The sequence below is a fragment of the Archocentrus centrarchus genome, chromosome 7 (assembly GCF_007364275.1).
Source record: "Archocentrus centrarchus isolate MPI-CPG fArcCen1 chromosome 7, fArcCen1, whole genome shotgun sequence".
NCBI lineage: Eukaryota > Metazoa > Chordata > Actinopteri > Cichliformes > Cichlidae > Archocentrus > Archocentrus centrarchus.
Genome location: NC_044352.1, coordinates 35,025,377 through 35,049,765, shown reverse-complemented (window position 1 = coordinate 35,049,765; position 24,389 = coordinate 35,025,377). Strand labels below are relative to the sequence as shown.

The following is a 24,389-nucleotide window of genomic DNA, read 5'->3' as shown; positions in this document are numbered from 1 at the left end:
CAGTGACACCTATCAGTCTGGGAAGGGTTACAAAACCATTTCTAAGGGGAACCAGGGTGAGAGCCATCATCTACAAATGGACATAACTTGGAACAGTGGAGAAAATGCAAACTCCACACAGACACCCAGGACCTCCTGACTGTGAGGCACCACCACCATTCCACTTCAGTCATTTCGACCCCACTGTCTTCTGGGTGTAAATATTGTACTTTGTACTCCATAGTATTTATTTTAAAACTTTGCAGATTTTAAAATATAAATAGTAATGATATGCATTAAATGAAGTGATATGCATTAAATAAATCAATTATTATGATCCAGTAATACACTGTGTGATGAGTCTAAATCGTACCTTTACTTTAGTACTTTACTTTAAGCCTAATATTTTATATACCACTTTCCTACAATGTATTTCTATTATTTCTGATTAAATGTAATGATTTTCTTTTGGGCCTCCCCTGCCTTGTTCTAGTTCCCCTCTGTAACAATCTGGAAACCCCCCTGCTGAAAGGGGCAAAGGACAGTTTAGATTTGATGTATTTTTTTAGTTAGTAGTAGTTATGTGGTGGGCAGAAATTGTTTTTTGTTTTGTTTATCAAAGTCCCCTTGATTTTAACTAGCAAGATAAGAGAGGGTAGAAACATTGTGAGTGGTCTCCCTGCAGTCACTGAGAACTCTGCTAATGTGCAAGCGGGCAAGTGACGTGCCGGAAGTGACCCTGACTCAGTGCTAAGAGGAGTAACCCTCAAACTTCGCTTTCAATTTAGCAGTCATGCCAGGTCGGTTTGTGTTAAAGAAAGCCATTAATAACCTTGCGCACCGTCTGAATTTATTCAGTCCTCAACAGAGCCGCTGCACTGCTCCTGTCTGAGTGCCAAGGTAAGCTGTTTAACAAGCGCATGTGTGCTTTTCTGACGTGTTAGCGCGGCTAGCAGCCGTGTTAGCGCGGTTAGCAAACACGAAGCTAGCACGTCGTGTTGTTTACAGTCGTGGAAGCTCAGAGTTCTCATTAAACTGATCCCTGTCTTCTCAGTTTGTGTTCTCCACGTACGTGGGGAGGAGAATAAAACTTAGCGACCAATAATTCAGAACATTATTAAAAAAAACAAAGAAAAAAAAGAGGAACAAGCTCATAAGGAGCGTTTCCCTCTTATCCAGACAGAGCTTGACTAGCTGTTGACTGCAGGCGTGGTGCCATTTAGCTTACATATAAAACCGTATTGCTTCGTGCCTTTAGCCTTTGCCTTTAGCTTTTAGCCTTTACCTTTAGCCTTTATCCTTTGCATTTAGCTTTTCAAGGGCTAGCTGCTCACACCTCTCCTGTCTCCATTAAAGCAAGGAAAAAGCTTGGTGAAGGAGGATGGATGGAGTCAGCTGGAGCACCACAAGGTCCCAAGAATCATTCAGCCGCTCCACATCAGCCGCAGACACTCTGTCAAGGCTTGCCACCTTCATCGCAAAAGCAGAGACGAAACAGCACACGCGAAGCCAGAGGCAGCACCTGTCCACCTACCTGTGTCAAGAATGTGGTAAAGGTTTCCCTCATGCCACAGATCTATTGCAACACCAGGAGGCTGAACACACACTACCCAAGCCTCACCGATGCCCCTCATGTGGCCAGGAGTTCTCCCTGAGGTCGTCCTTACAGCTACACAAGTGTGAGTCCACACGCTGTGAGCTTTGTCATGGGATGTCACGGCTTGGCTCCCCCTGCTCTGCATGCACGACTCACACCTCTGATCCTGGAAGGCCACAAGACAAGTCACTTCACCGCCAGTCTCATCACTTGGACTGCAGCCCATACGCATGCGCCCCGTGTGGGAGAGGTTTCACCCAGAAGCAGGCTCTGCTGCAGCATCAGCAGGCGGGCTGCAATAAGCTGCCATCCCCGTCCGATATAGCTGATGCCAGCAGGCTCCCTGAGGACTCTTCACCAGTTTCTGAGGGGGACTCCGCTCGCTCCGATTCTTCAGATGCTCCAGGTCCCAGTGGCCGAGCTAACAATGTGTGCCAGCTCTGTTGCAGAATCTTTCGCACAGAGGCCGCACTGCAACGCCATGAAGAGGCCAGCCATGCAGAGGAGGGGCAAAACATCAAAGGAAGCAGCACCAGTGGGGAGATGAGGAAAGGAAGGAATGCCAAGATGAATGAAGAGCCAAGTAAGAGTTCAAAATCCCAAATGAAGCTTCTTAGTTGCCGCTCCTGTGACATGGTTTTCAGGACCACCTCTAAACTGTATGTGCACAGGAAAGAGAAGCACAGTAGAGAAAAGAACGTTAGGAGAGAGCAGAGGCCAGTCGTGATCAAGCGGAGGAAAGCAGGCACGTATCCCTGTCAGGTGTGTGGCAAAGTCTTTGTCCATCATTTGTCGCTTAGGGCACATTACAGACAGCACACATCCTTGAGCTTGGCTGCTATCAAAAACAAAAGCCAGACTGTGGGATGTACCACCAAAGACTCCAAGCTATCAGAAAACAGACCAAATACAGCCAAAACCGGCCTAGCTGATATTAAGACAGTCAGGGCTGGCCCAGGGAGGCCCAGGAAAGTTGCTGCACATTGGACCAAGATAGGTGATTCAGGGAGATGCACAGAAGTGCCTGAAGTGGAGGAGGAGGAGGAGGTGGAGAGAGAGTTCCCCTGCCCCTCCTGTGCAGAGGTTTTCTCTCTGCAGTGGCAGCTGAAGGAGCACGTGGAGCTTCACCAGACCTCCGTGAAGAGGAGACAGTGCAGTGTGTGCACCACCGAGATGGACACATGCAAATGGCCCGGCTCCAAGAGGCAGAGGCTGTACCACTGTGTGCCCTGCCAGCAGGGATTCTCTGCACTTGACTCCTTCCTAGAACACTGTCAGGAGCACCTGCGAGTCAGGGTGGAGGAGGATAACTTGACAGAGGGCTACACGCATCAAGCCACCAAAGCCTGACGTGTCAGTGTGAATGTCATCAACAACTGCCTTTTTGCCTTGAAGGGTTAGACAGCGGGGTGATGAAATTTCTGTGAAATTCTTGTTGATTCATGAGTTCACTGATTGAGCATTCAGAATATCTTGCTTTTGTACCCATGCTGCAGCTTTCGGTACCATATCAACAGTCAAAGAGAATGTGTTGTTAAAGAAACATATTGCGTTTTTATTTAGCCCTTTAACCATAAATCACATTTTCTGCAGCAAGTTGTTCTCAGCTACTTTCTAGACAGTGACTTAAAAGCACAGTTAGGAAATCAATTTGTTCAAGATCCATCACAGCAGCCTTTAAGGTGAGTTTTTAATCAGTGTTTGTACGTCTGAGAACAAGACAGCTTCTCAGATGTGGGTGTCTAACAGAGCAGTGTTGCATTAATGAGCTGCATTGTCTTGAAATGCAACAAAGCGGGCAGAACAAAATGTGGGCTTTTATACACAGGATGTGTGTATGTTGTTTAGCAGCAGCCTTTAAGACAAACCTCAGCTTCATTACAACTAAAATTATGATAAAAGGCTAAAATTTTCAGCATGAAGGGCTGCTGTTGTCTGAAAATTGATTTTCACTCTATAATACACTGAAGGATGAACAGTTTGAAGCCTGACCCCAGCACAATGATTTAAGCTGGGTCCCAACTCAGAATATCCAGACCTTTAAACCCGGGAAACCCGCTTTCAGATCAGTGGTTGTCTGTCTTTTTACTGTGCTATAAAAACTTGTAAAGATTGGTTAAATTGCACAAATTGTTGCTTTTCTTTATGAAGAAACTGCAGCTCATGATTCTGGAAGCAGGTCTCACCACCTGGCAGCCATTGGGTAATACCTCTAGGCAGGTATGTTGGCAGTTTTTTAATAGCTGCTATCTAAGTGGGAACAGGGAGACAGCTAGCATTAATTTTAAAGGTTACTGAGGAATAAAAATTGTGGCTCTGTAGTGTAGTGGTTAACACATGTTCTTCGCTGGTGTAATTCGAGTAGTTCGAGTTCCCTTTGGGGTGACGTCAGGAAGGGCATGCAGTGTAAGATTGGCCAAATCAAACATACGGAGCTACGCACTGTGTCGATCGTTCATGAGAAAGGAGCAGCTGAAAGTAGCGTTTACTGAGGAATGAAAACTGCACATACACAATCATTCACATCCAATAGAAAAACCCTTAATCCAGAGTGCCTACTTGTTAAAAATAAATGTTCATGCTGTAGTTTCTTCATTTTTCTTACAAATTTTTTTATGCCTGCCAGGTCATTAACTGCACATATAGAATCACCAGGTAGATTTTAAAAAATGATACGTGTCAGCATTTAAACCCAGGATGCTGACATGAGCACCTTCTCTGTTTCAACCCATCAAAGCTCAACAGATGCCATGTTAAAAGATGTGGATACACAAAGCCAGGAAAAGTAAGGATACTTGGCTGAGTTTTAACTATAACAAATAGATATCCCTGTCCCCACACAGCCGAAACTATGGTCAACATCAGTTCCATGCATTCGTCACTGCAACATGATTGGTTCATGTTTCCACCTAGGCTGTTGATTGGCTCTCTTGTCTAATGACATCTTCATTTAAAACCTACCTGATGTGGAGGAAAAGCATAGAGATCCTATAAAGGTTCCTGGTCCCTGGGAAAAGTTCCTGCAGTGTAGATCCAGCTGTTAGTTTGGGCTTTCCATTGCTTATCAACTGATGCCACCATTTCATCCTGATCAACCTCGTTTTCCAAAAATGTCTTGGGATTAAATCACATGCTCAAAGTGAAGCTAAGCTCGTCTTTGCTTCAGGGTGTTTTTGAGGAACGAGGCCGTCTGCACAGCCGTGGTACGTTCTAACCAGAACACTACCTGCTCTGATACACTGTTTGCTGTTTGCCTACTTTAAAAAACAAAAGAAAAAACTTTTGTCTGCTGTATTTTCCTCATTTTTTCATACAAATTTGGCAATAATTATAGATGGATTGTGGTGTGTGAGTTTTGTTGTGTTGTCAGTCGTCTTGTGTGTTGAACCCAGGTCTTGGCAGCGCTACTTGGAGCACCGGGGTGGAGGTTCATTTCTTTGCTCAAGAGATAAATGCAGCCCCGTGTCTGAGTGAGGTCACAGTGTGTAATGCTGTTTGTTTACATTCTGGTTCTCAAGATTTCATCACGGGGGAGATGTCACCCTAATCTATACACTGAACAAACTTGGCTTTTATGGATAACTCTGAAACAATGCCTTTCATTATGGCCCGGCTTTTTAGCTTGCATGAGCTTGGGTCGTGTTTCCTAACTATGCAAATAGATGGCAGCCTTTCGGTATGTCTGTGATGCTCAATAAGTGTGCTTTGGTGAATGAAATTGAATCAACATGATTTTTTTTTTTTTCTAAAGTATTTTCAGCTACTGTTTTCAAAATGCGACTGTGAACATGTAGAAGATGCGTTTCTAGGTTTTGAAGTTTCTACTTTTCTGAGGTCTTTTGTAAGTGGGTGTGTATGGCTCTTTGCAGATGACATAAATAAAACTTAACAGATTTTTGGTGTTTTTCATACTGTATAACTGAGAAGTCTCCAGAGCAGCTAACATGTGCCTGCATACTCCACAGCAGCAGAATGGTGATAATTACTGGTGAGCTGTTGAAATTAGCAATTGTTATACCACAATTTGTTTTTATCCCAGTCAGCTTAGTTATTTAATTTCTGCTCAAGTAGTAGTATATTCTTATTTTTTTGTGGAAGCTGCTTTTTGATGACTTCAGCTACTTTCTAGATTCAGATAAATAATATAAACTATTATTGAATTTGCAGCTCAAAGCTCACCATTGATGCTAATATTGCAGCAGTAATAAGTGGCATGTTTAATGTCATGCCAAAACATCCTAACTGGCTTTAAGTCCAGACTTTGCAGTTATTTTTTCACATATGACAAGTAGGTTTGGATAGCTTTTTAAAATGAAATCATCAGTTAGAAACTGGACTTTGTATTTGCTCGGGTTATCTTTGTCTAATATTAAAATAAGGTTGATGATCTGAAACAGGTAAATGTGCAAAAAAAACCTCAGGAAGGGGGTAAATGTTTGTTCACAGCACTGGATGGCCTACATGGTCACCAGATTTAAATCCAGGAAAGCGGCTCTAGGATGTGGAGGAACTGGAAATTCACATCATGGAATGCCACCAAAAAATTCTGCAGCCACTGAGATGCTGTCAGTGTGGACCAAAATCTGAGGAATGTTTCCACCTTACTGAATCTGAAAAACGAAGAATTAAGGTGGTCCATTGTGGCACTAGCATGGTGTATCTAATGAAGTGTCTGGTGAGTGTATATTGGAAGACCAAAAAAATATTTTTTATATGAATTTATATAAATTATATATACTTTATTTTTTAATTAACCATTTGCAATTGTCCCCTTTGTTATCTCTGTTACTTTATTTGTGTTGTTTCTGTGGCTGCTGGTTGAATGTCTCTAAAAGGCTAAGTTAGATGTAAGATAAGGTTTATTTGTCACATGCACAGATAAACCTTTGAAAAGCTTTCAAAAAAAAAAGGTATGGAAATGATATTTTAAGTATATTAAAGTGGAATTTTGAGCTTAAGTCAAGTTTTCAAAGCATGAGTTTAGTTTGTAATAGAGTGTATAAACACTGCGGTATTTGCATTTAAGGAAGTGATTTGAATATTTCTTCCAGTGCTGCAAATCATTCAAAGGTAGTCTGCTGTGCTTCCTCTTGCCCTGATGGCGGCGCTGTGAGGAAACAGCAGGAGGAGGTCCATCATGGAAGTTCGTCAATGAAGTTCCGGTTCCCGGCGCACGCTTTCCTTCCGCGGTTCGGTGAAACGAGAAATATACGAGTGAGTCCCTCGGCTTTCAGAAAATACAGCCAAAATGAGCAAAGCACACCCACCTGAGCTGAAGAAGTAAGTTACCCGGCTTTGTGAAATGAAGGCGCGCTGAGTACTTTGTACCTGCTTCGTATTTCCCGCTCAGCAGTTCTGCTGCGCTGTTTGCGATAGCAACAACAAGCTAACATTAGTGAGTCCGTGTGAGCGACTGTGCTGAGAGTCCAATAACTGAAGCGAATGTTTTTCTTTTCCAGGTTCATGGACAAGAAGCTTTCCTGTGAGTATGACTGCGCACACAGATTCAAATGTAACCGGGAATCTTTGGTCTTTGAAACAGAGCCTGGGTCTCCCTGTTTTTTAGTCACAAGATTGAACAATAAAGATTATTATTGAATGATTTCGGTCATGAAAAATTCACCTCACATTACTGTTTTGTTTTTGGGGTTTTTTTGTATAATTACAACATAGGGCAGACATGTAGTGCAGGCAGTACACATGGGAGAAAATGTATTTTATTATGCGCAGCATGTGTGTATATGTAAATGTGTGTATTGATATTGATATATATATATTTATGTATGTAGTGCTTATGTATATGTGTATAGTTTTTTTTGCTATTTTATTTTATTCTATTTTAGTTTTAGTTTAGTTATTTCTTCTTACTCATCCTTTTCATTTTTTCTCTGTACTGAGCTGCTGTAATGCGCAAATTTCCCCGTCGTGGGATCATTAAAGTTTTATCTTATCTTACTGCTGGAAATGTGATATTAAGGACAAATGTTAATACACTATCTTATACGGGCATTATTATCCCAACTGGTTTTCATTGACAGTATGCTAGAATTGTGAGACAGGTATTAAATGTTAACCTATGAAGTGACCATAAGGTCTTTAAAAGTTTGAAATGTTAGTGAACTTTGTAGTAATCCTAAGAATAAATATCTGATCCCTGCACACTGAGTTAGTTGAGTACTTTTGACAGTTGTGGACTCAAATGTTAGGTTTTATGAATGCATGGATATCATCTCACTTTGTTGTGTGTATGTGGTAGCATGTGGTGAATCTAAAGCTGCCAAATGTGGTCTTGTATCGCAGTTTGATGCTTGTAAAGATGAAATGGAGAATTTGAGTTTGAAGATGGTTGCAGTTATTCAGGCCACAGTCACAATCTGATCAGCCCTAGTTGCTTCATACAACGCACACGATGGCAGAAGAGAAAATCATTTGACGCTGGGACTGGAAACAAACTGAGCAGATGTAAAAGATTTTTTTTTTTCTCCTTTCAGTGAAGTTGAACGGAGGCAGACACGTGCAGGGCATCCTGCGAGGGTTCGACCCCTTCATGAATCTGGTGGTGGATGACTGTCTGGAGATGGGCCCCGGAGGACAGCAGAACACCATCGGCATGGTGGTCAGTACCTTGTCTGTCTTCATTTTTCTGCATTATCAGCAACAGATATCTTGATGGTATAATTGTGGCTCATAATTGACAGCTTTTTAGAGGTGTGTGACTGACAAACGGCCAACTTTGTGGAAGGAAGGAAGAAGCAGGAGCTAAAACAGTTAGACACAGATGGGGAAGGGAAGCCCTGCAGTGCAGTAGGGTTGGGGGATGTAGCCTCAAAATTATATAATGATAGTTCAAGAAAATTTGAGATGATATGGCTCACGAGTTAGAAAAAAATATTGAATGTTTTATTGATGCTTGCCATTCTATTAAGTAAATTAAGGCATTTTTCATCCTTCTTTTACAATGAGCATGATGACACACTTCCTAATTTGAAGTGTGAATCTACTGAAACACAGTGCCAGCAGCAGCATTATAGTGCAATAGTAGTGACACAGCACAAGTCAAATGTAAGCACAAAAGTAGCCTAGGTAGTGTTTTCCCTGCAAAATTTAGGTAAGAATAGCTGCTTAAAGCCCTGCTTTTCCACCATATAAGTAATTTCCATCTGCCGTTTGCTCTTCCTGTCATATGGAGCGCCACAAGTGAGTATTTCAGTGAGTCTTGGTGGAGTCATTTACTTTGGGTCACACATTACCTGCTGCTATTGTCTCGTCGTCTGTGGCCTGGTTGTACTTGACGGTGTGTTTTTTCCCTCAAGTGGTTTCCACCTTCAGCAGGAACATTTAGAGTTCTTAGTTAGAGCTCAGTACAGTGAAGCTGCACAGTAGCAGAGCACCTGTCATGACCCTGCGCCCCACAGTCTGAGAAACACTGGTGTAAGGCCCTGTTTACACGACGCTGTTTCAAAATGAAAACCGCTCAGTTTTGATGCATTTCAGTTTCCCGTTGACACGAGAACAGAGTGAAAATAATACTTTTGGAAGGCTTCAGAGTGGAGCATTTCCGGCCTCCGTTTCCATGTAAACGGAGGAAAACGCTGCTTTTTTTGGAAACGGGAACAATCACACATGCGCACTATGGTTGCGGCTCCTGTGTCCACACCGCCTGCGTGTGGCCTGGCAATAGGAACTGCAGAATTTTGTGTTTCTGTGTAAACAGATATCGTTTCTGAAACATCTCTGTGTAAACGCGTCACTTTCGGGAAACGACAACAACAAAACGACACTGTTTCCACTGGAGACGCTGTCGTGTAAACGGGGCCTAAGATGTCAAGAAAAGCTGTTTGCTTTACCTGCTGTGAATAGTGACACTAAACACTGTTTAGACTTGGAGAGCTCTGTTCTTTATTTAAAGCCTGTAGGACATTAGTCATGATGGCAGCATGTTTACTGTGTGGTGTCATTTCTCACAGGTCATCAGGGGAAACAGCATCATCATGCTGGAGGCCTTGGAGAGAGTATGAGAGAGGAGGAGGCCGCTGAGGCTGGAGAAGAGAATCATCCACATGTTTTTACATTGTTGTCCTTTTTTGGTTCTTCAGTAAAGAGGCAAAGCATTTGTATCTCTGAATTGTGAGGTTTCTGATTTCCATAGTGTTTTTGTTTGGACTTTTTGAACTGTGCAGTCTTGTGAATAAATCAGTTTTGTCTTTGTAATTTTTTTTTGCATCGGGTTTATATTTAAATACCACAAGTTACTATTCTGTTCTACATGTTACTGTAAGAACAGGCAGAATGAGCCACTCTATGATCTTATACGTGTCCTCAGGGACTCATTCCACTGCAGTCTACCTGCTTACATTGTGACTTTGGGTTAGCTCAAGGAAAGGAGTCCTGCATTGATATGAAATTCTGTAGTAAAACAGCTGTATGAAGATGTACAACACTGCAAAAGTATTGTGCAACCACTTGTTTATGCACTGCTCAAAAAAAGTGAAAGGAACACTTTGAAAACACTTCAGATCTCAATGGGAAAAATGATGCTGGATATCCACACTGATACAGACTGGGTAATGTTAGGAACAAAACAGTGCCACATTGATGGAAATTAAAATCAGCCTACAGAGGGCTGAATTCAAAGACGCTGAAAATCAAAGTAAAATAATGCAGCAGCTTAGTCTGTTTTGCTGAAATTTCATTGCAGCAACTCAAAATGCTACTCAGTAGTTTGGCCCCCATGTGCTGTCAGGCATGTTCCCAATGAGACGACAGATGGTGTCCTGGGGATCTCCCAGATCTGGACTGGGGTGTCACAGAGTTCCTGGACAGTCTGAGGTATGACCTGTTCTCATCTGTGAAAAACACGGAGTACCAGTGCAAATTCTAGTATTTCAAATACCTATCAGGCTCCACTAGAGGACACTGGACCCTCAGGCCGCCCCAATGAAGTCTGTTTCTGATTGTTTGGTCAGACGCATTCACACCAGTGGCTGCTGGAGATCATTTTGTAGCTCTGCAGTGCTCATCCTGTTCCTCCTGCACAAAGGAGCAGATCCCGGTCCTGTTGATGGGTTAAGGACCTTCTACGGCCCTGTTCAGCTCTCCTAGAGTAACTGCCTGTCTCCTGGAATCTCCTCCATGCTCTGAGACTGTGCTGGGAGACACAGCAAACCTTCTGGCATGTGCCATCCTGGAGGAGTTGGACTACCTGTGTGACCTCTGTAGGGTCACACAGGTAGCCAAATGTAGAACTAGTGGAAAAACAATCAAAAAAGATGAAGAGGGAAGAATGTGAGTGTCCTCCACCTGTAAAACCATTTCTGCCCCTCTAGTGTACCTGTTGTTAATTTCATGAACACCAAAGCAGCTGAAACTGATTAATAACTCCCTCTGATGCTTAACTGAGCAGATCAATATCCCAGAGGTCTAAGTGACTGGATGCTATACTCTGATTAAAAAGTCTTCCTTTATTTTTTTTAAGCGGTGTATTTGGCTTCCAAGGAGCCAGACTTTGTTGAAAGTGGTCTTGAGCAATAGTTCTCCAAGCTTTCTGAATATCTTTTAAACTTTTTCTTTGGACATTGGTTGTTTTTTCACTCATTATCAGTCCACACTTTGTACCTGACCGTTTTCAGAGGACGAGGAAGAACCAGTTTTACATTTTATCATTAGGTACTTTTTTTATTAACAGCCTGTTGCTAAAACACATAATTTGTTCCAATTTCTTTAGTTAAATCTACAAAAAAATGTCAAAGATAACAGTTTAACAGGCAACAATACGGTGATTCCCAAAGAGCTATCTCAGCATGGTGAGTAGTTTGTCCTTTAAAAAATTGAGGAAACTGGATAAGTGAGGTACAAAAGAAGTGGCAGGCCTAAAAAACTATTACAGCAGATGAACAGTATCTGAAAGTCATGTCCTCAAGAAAAAAGATCTGACAAAGGACCTGAGATGCATCTGACCTTTCAGTTGATCCATCTGCTGTTCACCAAAAAAAAATCAAAAACCATCTGAGTGGAAGGGTGGCTACACTAACCGTGATGGATTGGCCTCCTGGAGCCCGGAGCTTAACAATATTGAAGCAGTGTGGGATCAGCGTGACAGAGAATGGCACAAAAAGCAGCCAAAGAAGGGTTTTGGAATTGCCTTCAAAAAGCCTGGAAAATGATTCTGAAAACTACGTAAAGACTTTTAAACAGAGTTTGGGCTGTGTTGAAGAATAAACATGGTCAGGCTCTTTACTGAAACTCTGTTTCAGTAAAGAGCTGCACCTATTTCCCATTTTTCCTGCAAAATATAAAGAAATGAGGGGTGGCTGAAATTGGAAAGCTACACAATGCAATACACTAAGGCCAGTGTACCTTCATTAAATATTATTGTAACCTCTGAGAAAAAATATCTTTGCAGTTACCTCAAATTGTCTAGACAATGGTATAAAATATATAACAAATTGTTTAAAGGAAATTCTTTAGAATAAAGCAGTAAGTGAATATGTGTATTGTTTTAGAAGAATGTAAATAAAGCAGGATATGATAGAAATAAATCAATTGTTTATTGCTAAAAGGTTATATGTACATGCAAAAAAAACAAAAAAACAAAAAAAGCAAAGAAAGAAATTAAAAACCAGCCATGTGATTTAAAAGTCTGTGAATATTTGTTCCTTCCAGTAGCAAGTCTCACCACACTGCCTCTGGATACTTGTATAGTTATTTTATATGTCACCAGCACATCTAGACAATCACCAGATAACTCTGGTAAAGCTGTTTGTAAAGTTTGCTGACTTTGTTCCAAAATATGACTTAAAACACTTTTTCCTCTGGAAGTTGTGCCACTGTGTTTGCTGCTGTGGAATTCTGACTTTCAGTTCAGGTTTCTCTGAGTACCACGGGTCTCCCACAGTGACTCTGAAAAGGTTTAACATCTCAAAATGCAAGAAAAAAAAGAACTTTGACAAGTATTCATAATCCAATGTTGACGGCGGGTCGCCAGGGGGCGCACTCCGGACGACTCACTTCCCCTTCAGGGGGACTTTTATTTTGAAAGCCGATTGGCGTCACTGTGGACGCGTATCTTTACGTTCTGTGTCATAGCTGTTTTAACGGAATGTGGAAAGTAGCGATGTCGGAGGAAGTTGCCAAGGCGCTACAGTCGGTAGTGGAGCGGGTGAACCAGGCGGCGGCCCGGCGGCCTAAGGTAACTGCAGGCCGGGATGTTCCGCTCGGGAGCACCGCTGCCGTCGCTCCACTCTCGGGGCCCTAAAAAAACGTGCTGCGGCAGCACGAATCGTTATGTAAGGCTGCCAAACACTTCAACCTTTGGATGGGAGACGGTCGGGCTTGTGGCAGCACTTTCATAACACCCATGCGTGCAGTATATTAGTGCATGCGGGGAGCATGATACATGCACTCTGGTTCTGTTTGCACATTGGTGGGTAGCGATAATGTCCATCAGCTGCTTCCGGCATTATTGGAATTCAGCCTGTTTGTTGATGTACCATCGTGCTTTTCTCCTCACACCACAGCTCTGTGAGAAATGTCCACGAGTGTAGATTTGCTTTTCAACAAGTGCCACTCCATTCAAATAGAATCAAGGTTGATGTAGGTCACAGCACGTTTCCACGGGCATCCACATCTCTCTGTGGAGTGTAACTAATGATCTAAATAACAAGGAGCGGCTGAATGATGTGTAGCAGCATGTGAACAGCCAGAAGCATCATTGTTTTGGATGATCCTGACGGGGCAGAGTCACACCTCTGCTCACATGCTGCATCACACACTGAGCTCCTCTGCTGACACTCACTGATACAGATGAAAAATGAGCTTGTGTTGTCCTTCCACAGACACTACCAGCTGTGCCGCCCCGCCTCGTAGCTGTCAGCAAGACAAAACCCCCAGAGATGGTTGTGGAGGCCTACAGGCAAGGGCAGCGGAACTTTGGAGAAAATTATGTGAGTGTGCAACACTGCCAGCGTCTCTGCATGACCTGGGAGCAGAACAAAGATGGAACATATATTTGATTGACCTTGCCCTTCATCTCTCCTCAGGTTAATGAACTTGTTGACAAAGCTTCAGATCCCCTGGTACGTTCAGATGTTTTAGAAGGTCGGATTGCTTTTCCCCTCCACCACAGTCTGTGGCAGTTTTTGACGCTGGTTCTTTTCCCCTCATCCAGATCTTAGAATCATGTCCAGAAATCAAGTGGCATTTTATCGGCCATCTGCAGAAGAATAACGTCAACAAACTTTTGGGTGAGTGACCATCCTCCTGTGGAAATTACAGACCCAGGACATGCCCTCTTGGAATGCTGTTCCCTCCACCCACCCCAGAAGAGCTTGGGGGGGGGGGGGGGGGGGGGGCTGAATGCTGCTCCCACGACCTAAGGGGCAGAAAATCGTTCAGAAGCTATTTTTTGCTGCAGAACATAATTCTAATAAAAATGAACAAATATTAATGATCCTCAGTGTTTAAATGCCAAAAAACAGATCATAGATCAAATATTACACACTGAATGTGGCAAATGCTGTCAAGTCTTCCTCTAGAAAGATTTGAAAAGGTTTGGGGATACAGTTTGAATAACATGAAAGATATTTTTGATGATGTTGTTGAATAGAAACAGCAGATTTCATTTTTTTTTTTTTGCTTTCATTCAGTTTCTCTTTATTTCTTTGGGATGTACAGTAAAAAGAAAATGCTCCCTCTGTCAATTCTAAAGTTGTACACAAACCTAATAATAAAAAAAAACAAGTGGTGCCGAGCACAGCAAAGCCCACCCCCAGCAGACGATTTAGCTGATTTGAACTTTGTCCGTCTCACAAACCTGTCACTCTGCAAACATTGACTCACTGAGATAACACATACAGCCTCATCACAGTAATCTGTAGGTGACACAAACCCCTGGAAGCACAGTAACTGGGTCTCAGTAGATCTTATGGGGTGCACATGAGCCTCAGTGACTTGCTATAAACCACTGAGAATACTGTCACTCTGTGATTGCCATTATTATGGTAAGAACTAAGTCGTCCCAGAGTATCTGCATTTATGGTATGAATTTAAGCATCCTGGGTCACATCGTTCTTGAGTTATCGTGTTCACAAGATGTTCAGAAAACCAGACCTTTAACCTTTACCTTGAGGTCAAGGTTGCTGGGATTCAAACATGTCCGAGATTTTTAGTCGCTGCATCTGTGGTGTGAATTTGAACATCCTAGGTCACATCATTCTCAAGTTATCATGTTCACAAGGTTTTCAGAATAACTTGACCTCTCGCTTCTGACCTTGACCTAATTATGGCAAAAAGTTTATCATGTGATCTTTTGTGCAAATTTGGTATGAATCAGACTGGTACTTCTTCTGCAGTGTTGTTAACAGACATACCAAAAACAATACCCCCCCCCCCCCCTCCGGGGGCGGGGTATGCATCTGGTCCTTAGCAGGTCTTATTGATGAACAACAACCCGACAAGTCACACCATGTCATTAATTATTTATCTTTTAAAACAAAGTTAAAACGCAGTATCAGTGTGTGAAAAACTAAGTGCACCCTTTACTGCTTTCATAGGAATTAAGGGGGAACAGAAGAGCTGCTGATCAGATGCACTTGATTAACTGATCATCAGCAGGTGTGAGAACCTCCTATAAAAGCACAAGTTTTGACAGTGTGGAGCATTCAGGTGTGTGCTAGCACAATGCCACTGGCAGTGATCTTAGAGAAGCAATGTGGGAAAGGTCATAAGGCCTGATGGGGTTACTTTCTTTTTACCATGACAGTATGTTCCAAATGAAATAAAGATGTTTAGATTTAAAACAAACAATATCCTGTCGTCCTCCTGCGCAGGCGTGCAGAATCTGTTCCTCGTGGAGACAGTCGACTCAGCAAAACTGGCCGACAAGGTCAACAGCTCGTGGCAGCGCGTCAGAGGAGCCAGCATGCAGAGGTTAAAGGTCATGGTGCAGGTTAACACCAGCGGGGAACAGAGTGAGTGCTACTTGCATGTGAGGGTCTGATCATAAACACTGTTGCTGTCACATAAACAGAATGTGAAATGTTTGTTTTAGGTAAACATGGCTTGCCACCAGAGGATACGGTGAACACAGTGAAGCACATAGTGACTCAGTGCCCCGCCCTGCACTTCTTAGGACTCATGACCATTGGGCGCTATGGCTACGACCTCACTCTGGGCCCCAACCCAGACTTCCAGGTACAAAACAAGAACAGCTGCATTTACCTGTCATCATTTTTGCATAAAAATGTATCATTATTATTCACTTTATCATTATTAGTGTCAGTCTGTAATCTCAACACTATCCCTGCATAGATGCTGCTGAGTCGGAGGCAGGAGGTGTGCGACAGCCTGAAGCTGCCTGTGGAGGAGGTAGAACTCAGCATGGGTATGTCCACAGATTTTGAACACGCGGTGAGTATCACTCCTATATGGAAGCTGGTAACAGCAATGATGTAAACTTTGAGTGTGTAAATTTGCTTGAGAGCATGCACTTTGATTAAAGTCATTGATTATCTGCACCAAATCCCACATCAGTACATTCTGCAGTTCTTGAAAAAGTCATCCTTGTAATCAGGAGATGTCCTCAGGAAAACATGAATATCTGCACAAATGTTTGTCCCAAATTTGATGGAAAATTTTTAGAGAATTCTCAGCGTTGTGCCAAATATTTGACTTAAATCCCCACATGTGATTCTGCTGGTTAACTGTTACTTTTTCTTTCTTTTTTTTTTTCTTTATAAAGATTGAGGTGGGTGCCACCAATGTGCGAGTGGGCAGCATCATATTCGGCAACAGGGAGTATCCCAACAGTGCACTGAACACTCCTAATCCCAGTCCAGGTCCTAGTCCTGGTCCAAGTCCAGTTCCCAGCCCAGAGAAAACGTCTAAGATGGTGTCAGAAGAAGCCGCCAAGAAGATGCAGCACCTCACCGTGTCTGAACACTGAGGAGGAGCGTCTCCTTTCACATACCTTTTAATGAAAAACAAAAGAACCTCTTCACGTGCAAAATGAACAGCGCAGTGAAGCAGATCATCTCCGCAGAGCTCTGCCGAGCTAGGATTGAGGAATCCTGCATTAATTGTAAATTGTATTTGCCTAATCCTAACTTTTTGTGTGCCCTTGTTGCTCTTTAAGCATTAAAAAGTGGCACAGAGCTAGTTAAACCTTTTTAACGTTGTTAAAGAAGTGTTGTTAACTTTTAGAGCTCTGACTTCCTCCTCATGGAAAACCTTTTAGTGAAGGCAACTGGATACAAGTCAAACTACTGAAAACACAATGACTTCAGTGATTCCACATGAGATTTCTTTGGATTTGTTGTGCTGTGTGATATTTTCTACTTTTCCACTTAAACATATGACGGTGCTGAAATGTGTCCCCCACAGATCAGAACCTCCACACAGTACATTGTACCGCTTTTATTGAACAGATGAAAGAAAGACTTAATAAATAATTTATCCCTTTATAATTACATAGCATTGTGTGTGTGTGATATTGTTTCGTACGGTGTGCCAAAGGTGTCAAAACTGTATTCTTGATATTAACTGAGAGTAAACCCAAGGACGTATTTGTGTGTCGTGTCCGTGCTGTGCTGCTTTGTTGGAGGGGAGTGTGAGGGCTAACCTATGCAAAGTGGTGATTTAGTTTCATCATCTGAGCAGGTTTTCACACTGCAGCTGTGATGGTGTAGCAGTGGTTTCACATCAGTGTGTGTTCTTTTGTATTTCGCCATGAAAAACGGTCAGTTTGTGGTTTAATGTGTGGTTTTTGTCTACTGAGGCGTTTGGGCGTTGTTTGCTTTGGAATCGGGCTCAGAGGGAGGCCAAAGCCAAGCAATAAATTTTACTGTTGAAACAAGCAAACATTTGCTGTGTATTTCTTCACCGCAGGACAGAGAGAGAAGACACAAGTTTGGCGAGTTTTTCTTTTTATTAAGCATTTTAAACAGGCACCCAGAGCACAATAAAAAACGGAATATTTCCAGAGTGGCAATTTAACATCTCTGAGAAGACTTCAGTGCCTGAGCATACGACGGCTAAAAGATCTGAACCTGGATCTAAACTCTGCATTTAGGAAACTGGGACACATTAAGGTCCTCATCGTGACTTCTTGTTGATGAATGGAACCCAATAAATACATTTCTGTTCAATAAATAAGTTTTGATGAAACAATCTGGTGTCAGAGTGTAGAGACCTTTGCAGTAGTAAATCCTTGTAAAAGGCATTAGAAAATGATAAGGACAGCCAGTACCTGTATCTGCTATTTACAACACACATTCCTGGTATTAAATATCATAAACTGGATCCACAGAAACATCTGGTAAACTACAGTGTAGGAGGACGGATGGTGACACTAACAATTCATTTCACATTAACAAGCAGCATATAAAAGGTTTATAACGTGATATAACTGTAAGCACATCTCCACAAGTTGATTTAGTGTCAGCGTATTTTCTGTAAAAGACCTGTAACAATATTAAAGCTGTAGCCATAAAACACTAAATGTTATGTATTAATATTACATGTATAATAGTTACACTTAAAGGCTCATTACAGATCATTTCCCATTCATGGCTCTACTGTGGCTCGGTGTGTTCAGTTTACACTCTGTTGGTGCATACTGGAGCAAAATGTGTGACCTCCTTGCAGACTTCTAAAAAGATTTTTAGATGAATTATTTGAAATCATTTTGAGTTCTACTGTAAATAAACACAGAGATTAGCTGCCGTCATACTACCGTATTCACTGCTCGAGTTGGGAAAAGCTAACAATGTATCGGCTTCCTTCCAGTTTTTGCTCCTGTGTTATATCCTGATTGTTTATGCTTTAAATATAAAGAAAATATATATTATTATTTCCAAACTTTGCTTTTGTGACCAGGACACTGACATTTATAAATTCAATTGCAAATTAATTATGCTAAAAAGTTTAAAGAACTTGAAAAGAATGCCGTATGTGTGACACAGCAAGCAAAAACCAGCTGACGTCCAAAACTTTCCTTTTTTACTTCACTTCCTAAAATGTCAAAACTTCTAGATTAACATGGAAAAAAAAGCAGAGCTCAGGTTTTGGTCTTTATTTTCTATGAATTTTTAACTGGAAGATGAACTCATAACCTCTGTTTCTATTCTTTGACATGTTGTGGTTTAGTAACGGTGCATTATCGCCACAAGATAAAGACTGAAAAGTCACCACCATCACTAAGGGGGCAAATTTCATTGGCTGACTGACCAGGTCGCAGCCCCAGGTGTGAGTGGCTGCCCCCCCCCCCATATTTAAAAAAAGGATTTTGTTACATTAGCGTTAATGATACAATGACCTGTCAGAATTCCTACTTTAAAACTCCTCACATCATCATTCATCAGCTGAATGAGAGTAAAGCTGCCAGATGTTACAGACACGCAGTGAACACATTCAGACGTGCTGATCTGATACATTCGATCGTGATGTCACTGCTACTGCGGGCAAAGTATCACAAGTCAATCTGTGAATACCACCTGTATTTAACACATCACTGAAATAATAAGAAACCATTTATCATGCTGCTCATAAACCATTAATATGGTGCTCATAAATAATACCTGTGGATTGAAGTCAAGCTTTGAAACAGATGCAAAAGGACGCCAGTATAACATATGCAGAAATGTGTAAGCTGTAACTACAAGGTTATGGTTGGAAATGACAAAACCTGTCTGAAACTATGTGCAACACTAAATATGACAAAAAATAAACTACTTGCAACAACTTTAGATTCTCATTTTTCTTCATATGCAAAAAAAAAAAAAAAAAAAAAGAAGATTTTTCCCACACTGGAAGATAGAAAAGTGACACTAGTCAAGAAAACAGAACAGGCATAACAAGGTTGGTGTAATGTTGTGTTACTGTGGAAATGCTAAAAGGAATGGAGTAAGCACAGGAAACAATCACATGACCCAGGACAGAAACTGCAGGTTTGCTCGTACCATTTATGGCTAATATTAGGACCAAGTGTCTCCTTCCAGAAGTTTCTACATGTCTTTGTTTTGGTGAGCAAAGTCTGTCTGCTCGTACTGTTTCCTAACTCTGCTCACACTCACATTACACCAGCTTCTTGGCCTCAAAGAAACTCTTCAGGTGCTTCATCTGCCAAATACCAGTGACAATGAGGATGATCGTCTGAGCAATGGACCACCAGAGAACGCGCTGGTTGGTGCTCTCGCTCGTCATGCGAAAGCGCTCCTCGCGATACTGCAGAAAATAACAACCGCAGTCAAGTCAGTGCCGTGGCTTAAACTGCAAATCCAACACCTCTGACATGAAACACAATCGGTTTTTTACTGACCCTCTGGTAGTTTTGCTCCTTCTGGATCTGCTCGACTTGGTCCAGCAGCTGTCGGACTCGTAGCTGCAGTTCGGTGAGTTTGTCCTTAGCTGCAATTTCAGGATAGTTGTTGGTGTGTTCTCCCACCTGAATGTCCAGGTGCACTCTCTGCAACACGAGGCACAGTTCAAATCTACCTGATTTTCATCCTGGGAGCACACCGATCAGACAGCTGCTACACGTTGTGTGCGATTTTGTGACAAACTGTTCATATTAGTTTACAGCAACTCACAGTAAAGACATGAGTCAACTTCAGACCAGGAATTTCATTAGAGCCAAACACAAAATTCTATTCTGGAGAAAATGCCCCGGCAAGTGCCACTCCACAGAGTTTAGGGGTGTCACCGCCATGACTGACACAGGCTGCTGTAACAAACAGTCCTTCTTGACTTAAAATGTCTCTGGCACCATTGAACACTGTCCTTTTAAACCAGTCTTGACTTTTTATTATATGGATTTATGTTATGTTACCATGCTTCTCGCCCTATGCCAGCTGGGATAGGCTCTAGCCCACCCGCGACCCCGACCAGGGTAAGTGGAAGAAAATGGATGGATAGGTCAGGCTCTGAGTTTAACTATTCATCCATCCATCCATCCATCCTCTTCTGCTTATCCTGTTCAGGGTCGCGGGGGGGGGGGGGGGGGGGGGGGGGGGGGGGGGCTGGAGCCTATCCCAGCTGCCATAGGGTGAGAGGCAGGGCACACAAGCACAGGTCACCTGCCTGTCGCAGGGCCAACACAGAGAGACAGACAACCATTCACAGTCACATCCACACCTATGGGCAATTTAGAATCACCAGTTAACTTAACCCCAGACTGTGGGAGGAAACCCACGGAGACACGAGGAGAACATGCGAACGGCCCGGGCCAAGGTGGATTCGAACCCAGACCTTCTCGCTGAGAGGCAGCAGTGCTAATATTATTAGCTAAAATTATAAGTTTTATTTTAGCTAATTGTTAAGAGACCATTTTGGAATTGATCAAATTTTACATAAAATTCAATTTCATGTGCAAAACCCAGTTTTCAAGCCAACTACTTCAATCGGTATTCAGACAAAATACTGCAGAATTACCTCCTGAGATCAAAGGCACCTCCGGTTAGAAAACACTCATCATGGTTATTTCACACTGAACCTCATTCACAAAACAGAGTTTCCCAAAAAATATATATTTATTAAGGATATTAATTATTAATCAATAACCGATAAACATTTTAAATGGAAAGTCAGAGGTGTTGTTCGTACCAGTTTTCCACCAGCAAACAGAGCCATTTTGGTGGAGTTGGAGTGCAAACAGATCTGATGCTCTCCGGGCGTGTGGGAGGTAAACGTGAACCGTCCATCTGACCCATACTGACGGGAAAGGATGATCTGGGAAATTTGAAAGCAGCAAATGCTTAGATTTCATTTACATGTTCCACATGCAGGTATGTATTAGAAAACTATGGAGTTAAATTAGCATCAAAAGGGTTGCAAATGTGCATAAACCACAAGTGTGAACTACTAGATTTAGATTTACAAACATGTGCAAGAATTTGAATTTTGTGTGCGCTCCACACAGGGATACAAAGCATTTAGAACAAAGGTAAAACTATTTTACACATGCATATATCCAAACCTGAATCAATACTGATCTATGCACGTTTTTAAGTTCAGCTAACCAATCTGATCTTCAGCATAATCAGAATCAGAAACCTTTACTGTCATCAAACACAAGTGCTCGACGAAATTGTGAGAAACATAAAAAATATCTAAAAATATGTGACATCCTTTCTCTTACAGATCTATAAATACACACGCACAGATCGCCTGATACGCACTCATCAGTGGGATTTTGAGACTCTCTTCACAGAGTCGGCTTACCACAGATCCACAAACGTAAGCTGCATTCAAGTGCTAGTGGAAAACTGGGACATCTGAGCTTCCTGTGGATTCCTGTATTATTTCAATGTTTTCTAAATACACAAAACAGCTCATCATCTCTCAACTAGAAAACATACATTTACAGATGCTATACAATAGTCTAATGAAGGTTTCTATACGGTTTAAATAAGCTGCTGCTTCCTGGTGGATGCTGGGAAAACAGTCAGTGCACATCTGCAGATAAAGGAACACTGTGAGGCTCATCCTCTGAAGCCAGTATATGACCATCTTATGTAGCTGCGTGTAAACGATAAGTGTTTAATCAGGTTTTGACACAAACATTTTGTAAAACTGTCTTCTTATGTGTTCAAATTACTTTGTACTTGTGTGTAGATTGGAGCACACATTTGAGAGTACTCAAAATTACACACAAATTGTTGTACACATTTGAAAAACACAGTTTACACTTGTGGATCATAGCATACCCATTCGTAACCCTTTTGCGAATAATTTCCCTCCATAGAAAATGACCTCCCCTGTGTTTACCTTTGTGTCTGGATCCTTGATCTCAACATGCATCCCAAGACCAGGCGTGGATGGGAGGAAGGAGCTGGTTTGTTTATCCCACAGCTGAGTCCTGTACTTTCCTTTTAGATTAAAAAGCAAACAACCAAACGTGCCATCAATGCATCAAGAGATCATTCACTGCAACTTTCACTTCTGCACCAATAACACAGCCAGGGAATCACATTTATATTAAGCATACAGGTAGAAATACCACCAAAGGAATAATGCAGGCAATTAATAAAATGCAAGTTGTACAGGGGCAGTTTATAAAAAATCATACAGAATGAAAAAGCAAAATGCAAGTAAACACACAGAGATAAAGAGTAATGACTAAGCTTTTTTCAACTATTAAATGTATTAAAGTGCAACAGTTATGCAACAGTTCTCATTTATTTTTGCTGCTTAAACGACCTTACATTTATGTATGTGTCAGTAAAATGACAGAGTCCACTTTTGGAAATGCTGGAGCTCATTTTTCCAACCTTCTAAAAAGCATTAATGCACAAAGCTTAAGACCTTGACAATACAATCTCTGTTTTTCAGCAGAGCTCAACAGAGAAATGAACCATGCTGACAATGTGGGTATTTCTGCTCATCTGCTAACAGATGGCAAGAAACTGTGCACAGGAACTTCAATGGCATTTATGTATATTATCCACCAGTGAGCACAGGCAAATTACATTTAAATTTAAATCACCAGGAATGATCACTGCACTGGAAAAAAACATTTTTAAACAAAATTCACCAGCTAGTTGGTGAATTTGTCTGTCGGTTTAATCAGTTTCTTTACTTAAAACACACCTGCAGCAGTCAGTGAAATGACTGCTGGCAGCGCTGAGACCAAGGCCAACACGGTGAACTGAAAGGGCTCAAACATCAGCAGAGCTCAGGGAACTGCCGCATTATACAGGAAACATTTTACGCTTAATCACTACAGACGGCTCTTTTCAAACTAAAAATTACTGCGGCCTTAAAAAAAAATCTAATTTCTGTCTTCATTGTTGTTTTAGCATATTACAATAAAAACAGTATAGGTCCATATGCACAAAATGTATTTAATCTAGTGTATCGTGCAGGTTACTGCACAACGGTTAGTTAACAATAAAACACAAATGTCGATGCATTTTTTATATTCAGGTCTCAACTCTACAATGACATAAATCTACTTTCAGGTCCGGTGGCATATATTTGATATTGTGTAAGACATAAGAAAGAGTCCAGGTCAGACAAACCAACTGCCAGTTTAGTCGGCCAAAACCTTAACAGGTCGCTATTTAAACACTTTAAATCGGTCTGAACACCGTGAAGAAGTCTCCCTCTGGTCCCCATAGAATATAAGCCATATGGTTATGGTTTATATTCTGTGGTGGTCCCCGCTGTCATTTCCAACGCGGCATCTCTGCTGCAGCCAGCTGTTAGCATACACTGTTAGCTAGCTTATGTTAACGAGCTCATAGCCACGTACCAATAACCATGGTCTCATCCGGAATCTCTTCAATGAAACACTTTTTCTCCGTTTCTCCTATATGAAAATAAAGGGCGTCACTTGGATAAATCCAAGCTAGTAATAAAATAACTCCTGCAGCCGGGACAGAGAGCATCTTCTAGCCTCTTTCACTTATGCGCGTATCAGCACAGGAAGCTGTGATGCCGCTGCGGCTACCTGACGTCTCTCTCTGCGGAAGCAGGAAGGGGGTTTCCTGGGGTGGGATGATCGCTATGCCCTGAGTCAGGCCTATCAGACAGGACCTCCATCCACACCCCGTCAGCTGAATCCCATCGTCTTATGAAAAAAATATATATTAGTCCTAACATAAACCTCATCTTGGCATTGCTGGATTATTCATTGAAACTAAGAAACCTGTTATGTTTTTGGCCTTTTTTATTAACTTGATACAAGTGAGTTCTAATTTCTTTTATAGTCCCTTCAGGTGACAATGTCAGTATGTATTACAAAGATATTAATAGTTTGATTACAATTCATTTCAGTAACTCCAAAAAAATTTTAGTCACGGAATTATTGTTTATTACT

General features: G+C 41.8%; 4 protein-coding genes across 5 annotated transcripts; 3 read left to right on the top strand and 1 right to left on the bottom strand.

Annotated features, from left to right (window-relative positions):
* The first annotated feature begins 728 nt into the window (after window positions 1–728).
* On the top strand, window positions 729–5,502 carry LOC115783789 (zinc finger protein 850). Its single transcript, XM_030734790.1, has 2 exons — window positions 729–879; window positions 1,336–5,502. Exon 2 carries the CDS (start codon window positions 1,361–1,363, stop codon window positions 2,924–2,926), a length of 1,566 nt encoding a protein of 521 aa, XP_030590650.1. The 5' UTR covers window positions 729–879; window positions 1,336–1,360; the 3' UTR covers window positions 2,927–5,502.
* Window positions 5,503–6,717: 1,215 nt separating this feature from the next.
* snrpg (small nuclear ribonucleoprotein polypeptide G) lies at window positions 6,718–9,787 on the top strand. Its single transcript, XM_030734069.1, has 4 exons — window positions 6,718–6,856; window positions 7,036–7,058; window positions 8,068–8,192; window positions 9,544–9,787. Exons 1-4 carry the CDS (start codon window positions 6,825–6,827, stop codon window positions 9,592–9,594), a joined length of 231 nt encoding a protein of 76 aa, XP_030589929.1. The 5' UTR covers window positions 6,718–6,824; the 3' UTR covers window positions 9,595–9,787.
* A 2,812-nt stretch (window positions 9,788–12,599) lies between these two features.
* On the top strand, window positions 12,600–17,426 carry plpbp (pyridoxal phosphate binding protein). Of its 2 annotated transcripts, none has more exons than XM_030733063.1 (8): window positions 12,600–12,764; window positions 13,411–13,518; window positions 13,615–13,650; window positions 13,743–13,818; window positions 15,403–15,543; window positions 15,624–15,766; window positions 15,884–15,982; window positions 16,314–17,426. In XM_030733063.1, the coding sequence occupies exons 1-8, from the start codon at window positions 12,675–12,677 to the stop codon at window positions 16,515–16,517; spliced, it is 897 nt and encodes a 298-aa protein (XP_030588923.1). In that variant the 5' UTR covers window positions 12,600–12,674; the 3' UTR covers window positions 16,518–17,426. The 2 variants fall into 2 exon arrangements, with proteins under 2 accessions (XP_030588923.1, XP_030588924.1); XM_030733064.1 differs by lacking the exon at window positions 12,600–12,764 and adding an exon at window positions 12,818–12,861.
* Window positions 17,427–17,479: 53 nt separating this feature from the next.
* Window positions 17,480–24,052, bottom strand: tmed4 (transmembrane p24 trafficking protein 4). The gene is made up of 5 exons (XM_030733065.1): window positions 23,823–24,052; window positions 22,337–22,437; window positions 21,173–21,298; window positions 19,890–20,036; window positions 17,480–19,795 (listed from the first exon to the last, which is right to left on the bottom strand). The coding sequence occupies exons 1-5, from the start codon at window positions 23,956–23,958 to the stop codon at window positions 19,646–19,648; spliced, it is 660 nt and encodes a 219-aa protein (XP_030588925.1). The 5' UTR covers window positions 23,959–24,052; the 3' UTR covers window positions 17,480–19,645.
* Window positions 24,053–24,389: the final 337 nt, after the last annotated feature.

What these genes read in the sequence shown, in the direction of transcription:
- LOC115783789 (XM_030734790.1), top strand. Translation starts at nt 1,361, where the DNA reads ATGGATGGAGTCAGCTGGAGCACCACAAGGTCCCAAGAATCATTCAGC.
- snrpg (XM_030734069.1), top strand. Translation starts at nt 6,825, where the DNA reads ATGAGCAAAGCACACCCACCTGAGCTGAAGAA. An exon ending in CACCCACCTGAGCTGAAGAA is followed by an intron (nt 6,857 to 7,035) that starts GTAAGTTACCCG and finishes TTTCTTTTCCAG; the next exon opens with GTTCATGGACAAGAAGCTTT. An exon ending in CATGGACAAGAAGCTTTCCT is followed by an intron (nt 7,059 to 8,067) that starts GTGAGTATGACT and finishes TTCTCCTTTCAG; the next exon opens with TGAAGTTGAACGGAGGCAGA.
- plpbp (XM_030733063.1), top strand. Translation starts at nt 12,675, where the DNA reads ATGTGGAAAGTAGCGATGTCGGAGGAAGTTGCCAAGGCGCTACAGTCG. An exon ending in TAACGTCAACAAACTTTTGG is followed by an intron (nt 13,819 to 15,402) that starts GTGAGTGACCAT and finishes CCTCCTGCGCAG; the next exon opens with GCGTGCAGAATCTGTTCCTC. An exon ending in TAACACCAGCGGGGAACAGA is followed by an intron (nt 15,544 to 15,623) that starts GTGAGTGCTACT and finishes TGTTTGTTTTAG; the next exon opens with GTAAACATGGCTTGCCACCA.
- tmed4 (XM_030733065.1), bottom strand. Translation starts at nt 23,958, where the DNA reads ATGCTCTCTGTCCCGGCTGCAGGAGTTATTTTATTACTAGCTTGGATT. An exon ending in TCAAGGATCCAGACACAAAG is followed by an intron (nt 21,299 to 22,336) that starts GTAAACACAGGG and finishes CAAATTTCCCAG; the next exon opens with ATCATCCTTTCCCGTCAGTA. An exon ending in TGTTTGCTGGTGGAAAACTG is followed by an intron (nt 20,037 to 21,172) that starts GTACGAACAACA and finishes CTCGTGTTGCAG; the next exon opens with AGAGTGCACCTGGACATTCA.